Source organism: Condylostylus longicornis, unplaced genomic scaffold (genome assembly GCF_029603195.1).
Source record: "Condylostylus longicornis isolate FDR11 unplaced genomic scaffold, ASM2960319v2 ptg000010l, whole genome shotgun sequence".
Classification (NCBI taxonomy): Eukaryota; Metazoa; Arthropoda; class Insecta; order Diptera; family Dolichopodidae; genus Condylostylus; species Condylostylus longicornis.
Genome location: NW_026577979.1, coordinates 8,049,583 through 8,061,318, shown reverse-complemented (window position 1 = coordinate 8,061,318; position 11,736 = coordinate 8,049,583). Strand labels below are relative to the sequence as shown.

Here is an 11,736-nt window from a genome sequence, read left to right as displayed (position 1 = left end):
TTTAATTATTATTATTATTATTATTTATTAAATAATATAATTAAATTTAAAAATTATTTTAATAATTATATTTGAAGTGCGTATAATTGGATTAAATTTCTTATTTTTATACAAAATGTACGATATACAAAATAAACCATCTGGTTATACTAGTTATAGTAAATAATTAATACATACTAAGTATACAACATATAAATACATTATTATTCATTTCATTTCTCATATTTTAATAATAAGTATTGATTACAATTAAGTATACATAATATGTACGCAAATATAAAATAAAAAACAAGTATATATATTGAAATTATATTGAAAAATAAAAACGGTGAAATATTTTTCACCTGCTGTTCATTACACGCGTGTATGTGTATATACTATATGCGTAAATATCTACTCAACTAAAGAATTTTTATGATCAATATGAATTTATTAGATATATTATAATATATATCAGTTTGCAAGGAAACCAACAACCAAAACATAGTTAACAACAAATTATATCGAATACTTGTGGAGTATATATTAAGGTAAATATCATATACTTAATTATTAACGGGAAGATATTAATGAAAAAAGAATATTATTTTAAAGATTTGTTTACTTAAATCATTCATTTAGAAATTTAAATCAAGTTATTTTAATATTTTGTATATACCTGTTTATATACATATGAATATATCGTGATGTAGATCGAATTAAAATATATAAGGAATATTTGCAAGAACTTTTAAAAAATTCCTTAGGTAATTTCGTGTAAAATGGTTATTAAATTCATTTTCAGTATCTTTGTTGAAAAGAAATGTAAGTAAAATTGATTTATTACAGTAGTTAATCCGACCTAAACTATAGTTCGTAACTGCAAAAGTCGATATATAATTTAAAAAAATACTTCCAAATTAGATATATATATATATATGTAGTGTAATGTTAGAATAATTAATACAAAATTTGATAATTAATATTGCTGAAAACAATAAACTTGTCCTTGTTACAGTGACAACTGAATAAGGTGCTATATCTTTGTCGTCTTATTACTGTTATTTCAATAATTTTATTTTTAATAATAGCAATGAAATTTCAACAAAATTGAAGAATTCTTTTACAAATTACCTATAATAATATTATATTACCTGGTTAAAATTCATGCCTTCCATAATATTATCCTTAGCCTAAGCACATTATAGGCAATTTTTAATCCTTAAATATTAAGCAATAATTTCAGGTAGTTTATTTTTCAACTTTTCAGCAGGTTATTTATTACCTACATATTTTAAGTATTTTGGTAAACAATTTGGTTAACTAAAACCATAGAATAATTATTTATTCATTTTGATTTAAAGCCAATCTAATTTTATCGTATTTAATTTCAATAAGAGCAAAATTTACACGCTTAGCCCGTTTGACCAGTATTAGGAGTATAAGGCCATCCATGTGCGCTTTAGGTTTGGTTAAAGTCCCCCACTATTGATGGGTCTGACGGCAGTTTGGGTTCGCTTATTTTTGTCTTTCAATGATTTTTAACACCTGTATTAAAAAAAAATTTTATTGTAATAACCCAATGCTTCAATATTTTATTAAACTCTTACATTATTATGCCATACTGTACATTATTATAAAAAAAAATTTATTGTCATTATTTATTGTCTTTTTTATAACAATAAACGGTATTATATTGCCGTATTCATTGTTAATTTGTAGTACAAAAAGCAAAAACAAATGAATTTGAAGAAAAAAGCCTCTAACGTATATGGCCGTAACCTGTTTACTTGTATTTTGGACTGAAATTTTTTTTATGAAAATCACTAAAAACTGTTCATGGATTTCTGATTGAACATTTTTTACAGTATTTTTTTTTCAAGCAAAATTATTTGACACACTTTGTACGTGATTGTATGTCTTGTAAAGTATATGTACCTACTTTTAAATATTAAAATATTATGCTTAAAAATATTTCAAAACTGGTTTTCAAATTAAAATTTCATTTTAATTGCCCATTAATTAGGAATACTGTTATATTATAGTTTTAAAACTTGTCTAGCCGGCACGGGTAAAAATGTTTTTTTTTAGTGAAAAAATTATGCTCAAATGTTTTTAATTTATTATTTACGCAAACCATACAACTAAGACTTCTAAGAATTAATTGAATTAAAAGAGCATTTTAAAAAAAGGCATAACAACCGCTTTATTTAAAATTTTAGAAATATTGAATATAGAGGTAGAGTCACAAAGTAGTGAACCCAAATGATTTACAATCATTTGTGGGTGTTTTCCGCAATTATTATTGCTTACCAAGAAAGGCATATTCTACGGCGGACTATTAAAAGAGTATTTAAGAAAAATAGTACTTAAAGTGGATGAGTCAGGCTTAAACTAGTCCTAAAACAAATCAAAATTTTTTAATGCACAATATAATTTTCTATACTATTATTTATGGGTATAGGTAAAAATCATCTTGAATAAATTTATTATATCTGCAAATGTATACTCTACATTAAATTCTGTATTAGAATACAAAATTGTTGTTCATGCAATGGACACCAAATTTATAAAAAATTTCATTTAGCTATTGTATATCTTGTATAGAATATAATGTCACCAGAAAGTTAAGCATATTGTGTATACAATGTCTATAACCTCATTTTTAAATAAAAAGTTCACATATTAGCTGAATTGCGGATGCTAATTAATGATATTAAGATCAGTATACTAATTGGCCCTATCTACATTCATATATACAATATGTATACAGACATAGTTGAATCACAAACATTTCGGTCTACTTTTAAATGTAAGTAAAATATTTTTGTTTTATCATTCGATAGCGTACGAATTTTTTTTTTTTTAATTTTTGCAATGAAAGCATTATGTTGATTGAAAGATTTGCTACAAGACAAAATTTTTAATATCAAATTGTTAATTGCATTACTCTAATAATTGTGATTATATGAGTACATGTTTGCATACATAATAAATTATAAGCTTGATGAATTTCCTAAAAGTGGTCGAATTTCCATTATTTGCAAATAAATCGAATTACTTATCGCCTTTACTGTTATAAGCAATTTTTCAAGACTTGATAAACAGTATTCAATTACATTTAATGAATTTTATTAAAAATCAAATTTTAACATTAAAATTTTAGTTAGAGAGTTATTGTATCCTAGTTACCCTTTTAATAGCTTCAATGCCCCTATATATTTTTTTTTAAATTAAATAATCACACATATGACCTATAATTAAGCTACACTATTAAATATTTTTATTGTTGTTACTGTCTTTAACCATTGCAATTTTTCAACCATCAAAGGAATTCAATTCCTTAAACAAAATTAATACTATAGCACTGCAAATAATTGTGTTTTCTACGGGTGTGAGACTCTTTTAACAATAAGTTTTTTTGCATTGGATTTTCTTTGCATGATTTGCTATGCATTGTTTCCCATATACCAAAATAAAATAATAGAAAAAAAGAAATTTAGGTATATATATATAATTTATAATTATCTACATAATTTGAATTCATATTTAATTGAAAATAAAGAAGATGATCCAAAAAATTAAATTAAAATATTTAATTGAATTTTACAATTTAACGTTTACCCATATTTATAATTTAATGAGTGTACGTGCTCTTTACAACATGTAATTAATTTATTAAACCAGATCATACCTAATTTCAAATTGAAAAAAAAAAATAATAATTTGATAGAATTAAAAGTTGTAAATAATTATAAATTTTAAATACATTTCATGAAAATTTTAAAATTAAAATTATCTCATCACATAACAGTAATGAGAATAACAAAAAAAAAATTAACTATTTAAATAAAATCTGAAATTACAAGAAAAAAGTAACAATCATAATTAATTATGATCACATACCAAATGGTTTTATGCAGCTCAACAATTACTCAAACTTTATGGACAAACAAATTTAAGTGATTAAAATTGTTTCATTAATAAAATTTTCAAATTTTTAAAGTCACTCTCATATTTTTAGTTATGTATGAAATTTCTATGTAAATACCGGAATACACATGAGAATACACACGTATATGGTCTTATAAAATTTATTCATTATAGATAAATTTTGCTACTAATTACAACACATATTATTATATTGGTAACTATATAGGTATATACACAAAAATAAAAAATATGAAAATATTATTTAAATTCAATTTTCCAATTTAAAATATTTTAATGCTGTCACTTAAATTTTTCGGATTAATTTCACGTATGCTAAATAAGCAAAAAAAAAAAACATTTTTGTTTTTTAATGCTTTGCTTGTAACTAATTTGGGAATGCAAAATTTCTCTATATACACCATATATATTATTTAATTAAATGTATACTCATAATTTAAATGCTATAATATGCATAAATGCCCAACCAAATAAAAATAATATCGTTTTAGAATTGGAAAGTAAATAATTACCATAGTTATTTTTACTTCCTACAATATTATTTTAGTTTTACAATTTTATTTAGTTGGCATTAATAATGTTATATGAACGGTGGTTATTCACAAATTTCCTAATTTGAGCAAATACTCATGGTATGTATATTCCAATTATTTGAATTCTTAAGCAAACTTTTTATTCAAAATCTAAACTTTAAATATTAAAATAATGAGTGTTTAGAGTATTTCGAATCATTTAAATAATGAGATTCGAGATTTTCGTATATTTTCGTATTGCAAATTCATTACAAGTAGTGATTTCATTATACAACACTCTTAATATTCGAAAATAGAATATTGTAAAAGTAAAAATTTTTATTAACCTTAAGTTAAAAGATCATCAATTATGTGCATTAATAATATTCTTGCTTCAATCTTACTCCACCCAACGTACTAAAATCTGAACCATTACATATAACATAGACTTACATATTATATAAAATAAAGACACAGCATATTATGAGACCCTCTCGTTAAAGTAAAAATAATTTCTTTTAAATTGAAATCTTCATAGTTCACAAATCACAATTACGAAACCATTACATAAAATATGAAAAATTAATTATAATTATGCCTGATGTAAGATCAGTTAACAGTCTCTTAACAGTCAGTTCTCTTAACAGTCATAGTAACATTCAAAATTGATTTCACATCATATAAGCACAATAATACCAATACAAAATTTATTAATTCATAAGGAAACTTTCCATAACATTTTGTCTTACAATCATTCAAATATCATCAAAATCTTCAATATTAAATTTAGACTTAAGTATACAAATTCATCTTGAAAAAAAAGAAACAAAATGCGCACTTGTCACAAAAAAGGTTACGTTTTTTTTCTCTACTTTATTCATTTTTTCCAATTATTATATTTATTTTTCAACATATTGTTACGAATTAAAAGTATTGTTGATTTAAAATGGAAAAAAAGAAAAAATAAATTTAAAAATCGTGGGTAGTAAATGTCTTTAAGAGCAATTAAAATTTATTTATATATGGTATGTATATCATCACAATAGCGTGCTGCACTGTCAGCAGCAAACCATACTATCATCAATAAAATAAAAACAAAAATACTAAATTGGAGTGGATGCTGACTGGATATACTATGTTGCCAAAAAAGTACTTGTATTTAAGTACATTGTATGTTATAACGATAAGATCATCTCTACTGTTGCTAATAGCAATAATTAAAATGAATTGTGCTCTATTTAAATAAATTTATCTCTCTCTCGCTCTCTGATTATTTTTCTCTCTTTTATTGAGAACATCCAAATTCTCATTAAAATTTTAAAAATTTTCTCTTTCACATTTTTCTCAAACATAAGAAAATATTCGCTGAAAAATAAACGAAACACGTTACTTAGTATGCAAAAGTAAAATTCTCATTTATAAAATTTCGATATGAGTGTATGAACGAACTATCTTCACAATATTCACGAATCAGATTCAAGTATTTCAAAAATTGAAAGAAAAGAAAATTAACATTAAAAGATCAAAAAGAGAACCAAAATCAATTCAACTGTAACAAAAAAAAATAACATAAAATTTTTCCTTACAAAAAATGCATTTTTATCTTATTCCACACATATTGCTGAATATCTTCGTATATTTTCCAAAAACAAAAAATAAACACCTATTGAGAGAGTTTTTATAATAATAATAGTTCAATGAACTAAACAGACCTTCATAACTAAACCGTGGTTATATAGTTTGTGAAAAAAGAAAACAACACAAAAATGTACAGGGTCTTATGTAATTCAGTTTGATTCGTATATTTTGATAAAGTTTAAAAGCTAATAAACTAATGAAAAATTATTGTTTGTAACATTTGCTAATTTTGTAAATTGGCGGATTTCTAAACTTTTAAATAACATTTTGATGACTAAGTGTTACAGATAATCCATTGTTGTACGTCGCGTACAATACTGTAGGTCAACATTAACAAGAAATTTCACATATTTCAAAATAAAAAAAATTTTAGACTGAGATTTGATTTTTCGAAATCAAGTTGTTTCGGCAGCTAACTCTAGCAAATCCAACTTAATTATTTAATGAAAACATTTATATTTTGATTTTTAAATGTTTTCACTTTGGCTATTAGTTAATCATAAAGTTTCAATAAATATTCAAGCTACTGTTCTGTATAACTGTCATTGATGTTGAGTGTAAAAATATAAAGTCACCAAACCTACTTACCTCTATTTTTCCTTATTTAGAATAATGTAATACGAGTTTTCCTTTTAAAAGTAAAATGTCATTTCCAATATTAGCAAACATTTTCGTGCGATATCAATATACGATGATAGGTGCGCCGGAACTTCTTGAAAGCTTCATTTGAAGAATTTTATAACTAAAAATATTAAAATAATAAAAGTTATTAAACGTTTTCAATTAAATTAAAAGACGAAATATGGTCTTTTAATCAATGGTGATTAAAAGACGAAATGTTAAAACGGTTATTGCATATCTTGCGGACCTATATACTATTTGCTGTCCGACATAATCCTGTAAAAATTAATTTTTGAATTTTCTCTTCAAAACCAACATTTTTAAACAACATCTGTAATTTTTATTGTATATACATAATTAAATAGATTCAGTATAACAATTTGATTTTTAAGAATTTTAATATTTCTTTAAGAGTGCGATTATTCATAGATCACCCTGTTATACGAGTATTAGCGTCTTACAGTAGTACATTTTTTGACATTTGATTCAAAGAAATTCATCGTGTTTTTTAAGAAAAAGAAAAAAAATACTTTATGTTTGAATTCATTTTTTACACAACTTGAAAGAAAAAGTTTATTTTTTTTTCATACTCAGATATTTTTCAGGGCTCACTCACCACATAAAAATAATGAGAATAAAATATCTAAAAAGACCATGTTTCCGGATATAATGACATGTTTACATTTATCAAAATCTCGTTTGCTTCGTTTTCGTAAAGTAAAAAATGAAAATTTTATTGTTGTTGTTTTTCTAGTTTATAGAAGAATTGTAAAATCTTGTTTATATTTAGCGTGCCGGTACATTGTAATTTTTTATAAACAAATTTATTTAAAAGAAAAAAAAATAATTCGTAAATTTGTTTTTATTAGTCCTATTGGCGCTGTATTTGGAAATTTCAACCATAAAAACATTAAGTTAGAAAAATTGTTGGTCGGTTATTTTATAGAATTTCTGTTGGCACCTATTAAGATAAGTTAGAATCATTTATTGAGTTTAGTGTAAGAAAATACCGCCAGAATTAAAAAATCTGTTAAAACCATATTAAAGGTATTTCTTCTAAAATTTTGTAAATTCCAGAAAACGTGTTTAATTATATACGTTAGCTAATTTGATTACAATGACGAGAACAATGAGTCTAAATTAATTTTTCAACCTTTACTAATTATCATAATTAAACCTCCTCTCTTGGATAGGTTTGACATGGCCTATGCCGAAATTTGAAGCCAAAATCCCGAGTCTTATTCTTTCTCAGATAGAGCAAACACGTCGTACCTTGTCCTACCCTTATACACATGACATAGCATAAAGCTGTTTTAATTTGAGCCAAAAATTTTTTTAGAATTCTCTAAATTTGCTCATGACTTAAAAGCTAATTATTTCAGCCGGTATGAGATATTTACGAAAAATCTCTTGTAGTTAAAAGCGCCATTGTTCAAGAAACAAAACAAGTTTTTCAGTCACGTATTACTACCAATGAATAGAACAATTACCACACGCGTTAGCTCATCTTCTTAAATAATTAAAAAGAGCTTAAAATAAAACAAAAAGATTAATTTCATTAAACAATTACGTAATTATTATTACACTTGTAACTCGACAGTGAAATTCTGACTCATAATTAGAAGAATATAAGTTTTAATTTGAAATAATTGAAAATTTTTTTTAAGTTTGACAAATAATTTTGTGATCAATCAACAATAATATTAAACTCAACATAGTAAATATAGCAAATAGCACATTTTACAAAGAATTCTATAGTGTGAATTCATATTACTTTTATGAATAGTGTTTGAAAACCCACACTAAACCTTAACAATTACAGAATTAATTTAAGATGATAAGAACTAAATAAATTGCAATTAAAAGCAATTTTAAAATTAGTTTTCAATGACTGTATTGGACGTTTTATAAAACTTATAGAAAATGTGTCACAACAATTAAATAAAACTAATTAAATCAAATATTTGCTTATTTTCGACTATTTTAATGGTACTACCTTACCATTTTTCCGAATACGAAAATTTTATGAAAATCGAATTACATAGTAAGGTCCCAGGAGATTTCAAAGTTCCTCTTGAAGAAACAAACTGAAAAGAGCGCTAAAACTACTCAAGATTCAGCGTCAAAATTTTCAAATTGTGATACTGGAAAATTGTAATTTTCTAAAGATCTAATTGCAAATTTTCACATAATTTCAAAAATTAAATTTTTAATTTCAATTAACTTTATTACATTCATAAATAAAATTTCATTTTTGATTTCCATTTTCGTTAAAGAACTTAGAAATCTACAAAACTTGACAAAATGGGTGTCCGAAGAACTGGAATAGGACGAGGATATGAGGAAATGGCTGGAATTAATATTCCAACAACACATAATAACACAAGTAATAATTTGTCCCAACAAAATCACGGTCCGATTACACCATTAGGACCAGAGTTTGAATTAGCATCAGTAACTGTAGTTCCAGATGGTAAAAATTAAATTAATAATATGTTTTGAACTTCACTTTTAATTTTACAATTATTTTTACAGATACTTTTACAGTACAGCAAGCTGTTAATGCTTTAGGTTTTGGTTGGTTTCAAGTTAAACTATCATTATGTGTAGGCTTATGCTGGATGGCTGATTCAATGGAAATGACAATTCTTAGTGTTTTAGGTCCAGCTTTATATTGTGAATGGGGAATTAGCCGATATAAAAGAGCCTTAATTACGACAGTAGTATTTTTAGGAATGATGTTAAGTTCAACATTTTGGACACAACTGTCTGATCGATATGGTCGAAAATTTGTAAGATAAATTTTATATGTAGTTATCAAAAATTCTTTGATTAAATAATAATTATGACTTATGTAATTATTTTTTTATATAGGCAATAACATTATGTGGAATTTTATTATTTCTTTATGGACTCTTAAGTGCTGTTTCACCTAGTTTTAATTGGTTATTACTACTAAGAGGATTAGTTGGATTTGCTATTGGATGTGTTCCACAATCGTAAGTTACTAAATTCCAGAAACACTTTCATATTTTGTAAATCATTTTTCTCTTTATTTAAGAGTTACGTTATATGCAGAATTTCTTCCAACCAAACAAAGAGCAAAGTGTGTGGTTCTTTTAGATGTAAGTTTGTGTTCATTAAACAGTTAGAAATCTGAAACTTTTTATTGTGAATATGTCTAATTTCAGTGCTTTTGGGCTTTGGGAGCATGTTTTGAAGTAGCATTAGCTCTTGCAATTGAACCGACTTGGGGCTGGAGATGGCTTTTAGGTCTGTCAGCTGCACCTTTATTTATATTTGCTGTCATAACTCCGGTACGTTTTATGAATACAAGAGGAAATTGAACATTAAATAACTCAATTTCTTTTGTAGTGGCTTCCAGAATCAGCACGGTATCATGTTTCGAATGGCAACACGGAAAAAGCTTTACAAACTCTTGAAGATGTAAAAAAAATTTAATCATTAAAATTCCAACAATTTGTCTAAAATAACAATTTTATATTTTTAGATTGCAAAAAGTAATAAAAAGCCAATGCTCTTAGGTCGACTCGTAGTAGATGGACCACCAGCAGGACCTAGAGGTAGTGTTAAAGCTTTATTAAGTACTGGTTTAAGAAGAACAACAATACTTTTATGGTTTATTTGGATGTCATGTGCATTTTGTTATTACGGTCTCGTATTAATGTCAACTGAACTTTTAGCACATGATCCATTAGCTAATCCTAACGATCCAGAATTATGTAGACGATTGAAAACAACAGACTATATGGATTTGTTATGGACAACATTAGCTGAATTTCCAGGAATTTTTGCAACAATTGCAATAATTGAACGATTTGGTCGCAAAAGTACTATGGCATTACAATTTTTATTATTCTCTGGTTGCGTTATAATGTTAACATCAACAACTGAGTATGCAATTCAAATTGAATTTAATTAAATATGAAAATAATGAAAATTGTATTTTTTTTTCTCAATTTTAGACGAGCCTATTTAACATTAATAATGTTTATAGCACGTGGTGTTATTGCTGGTCTTTTCCAAGCGGCATATGTTTATACACCAGAAGTATATCCAACTGCATTACGATCAATTGGTGTTGGTGGTTGTTCAGCATTAGCACGTTTAGGTGCAATGGCAACACCTTATGTAGCTCAAGTACTTGTTCAAACATCACTTTGGAGTGCTGTCTCAGTTTATGGTTTATTTTCAGTATGTGCAGCAATTGCTTGCATGTTATTGCCCTATGAAACACAGGGTGTGGAGTAATTATTGTTTGTTTTATTTTTTATTGAATGTTAAATTTTATTATAAGTTTAGAAAATTCGTACTTAGTGTACGTTCTTTTTAATTTATTTAAGGTCAAATCTATAATTTTATTATTGTAAAACATAAAATTTATGTTTTTATTTATATTTAAGGAAAAAGCTGTTCTGTTCTAAATTAAAATTCTGACAATAATTGTAAGGAATCTATTTGTTCAATTAAATTATTTTATAATTGTGCAGGCGAAATTTAATTTAAAATATTGTTCAGTAGCTTTCACATAATTAATTTGGAGGTTAACTACAATAAAATTGTAAGAATTAAAATATTTAAACTTAAGAGTTCATGTAAATTTTCATTTATGTATTTAAAAAGTTGGTTAGTAATAGTTTGTAAGTTTGGTGCTAAGCTCATAATTATATTGTTAATATAATATTTATCTTAAAAAATAATCTATTGCATAAAAACCATAAGATATTATAAGAATTTTTATTTTAAATTTGTATTCTACTTTTAATTTTGAATTTTGTAAACTTAAATTTATAAGTAAAACTTAATAGTTTGGAAAAAAGAAGAATGTTTTTTTTTCAAATATGAAAATTACAATAAATCAGAAACAAAAAATTAAAAATTTGTTAAAACAAAATTCAATTTTAAAATATTTTTGATCTACGGATCAGTTTTCATTCTTTTCTCTAAATGTTTTTCATTCTGTTGAAAATTTTAGGAACAATTTAAATTCTTTCAAAAATTAATTAACAGTGTC

General features: G+C 25.0%; 1 protein-coding gene across 1 annotated transcript; it reads left to right on the top strand.

The window, feature by feature from the left end:
• The first annotated feature begins 438 nt into the window (after positions 1 to 438).
• Positions 439 to 11,420, top strand: LOC129619056 (synaptic vesicle 2-related protein). The gene is made up of 9 exons (XM_055534134.1): positions 439 to 530; positions 8,978 to 9,174; positions 9,237 to 9,493; positions 9,576 to 9,700; positions 9,763 to 9,826; positions 9,893 to 10,018; positions 10,077 to 10,148; positions 10,213 to 10,616; positions 10,688 to 11,420. Exons 2-9 carry the CDS (start codon positions 9,006 to 9,008, stop codon positions 10,971 to 10,973), a joined length of 1,503 nt encoding a protein of 500 aa, XP_055390109.1. The 5' UTR covers positions 439 to 530; positions 8,978 to 9,005; the 3' UTR covers positions 10,974 to 11,420.
• The last annotated feature ends 316 nt before the right edge of the window (positions 11,421 to 11,736 follow it).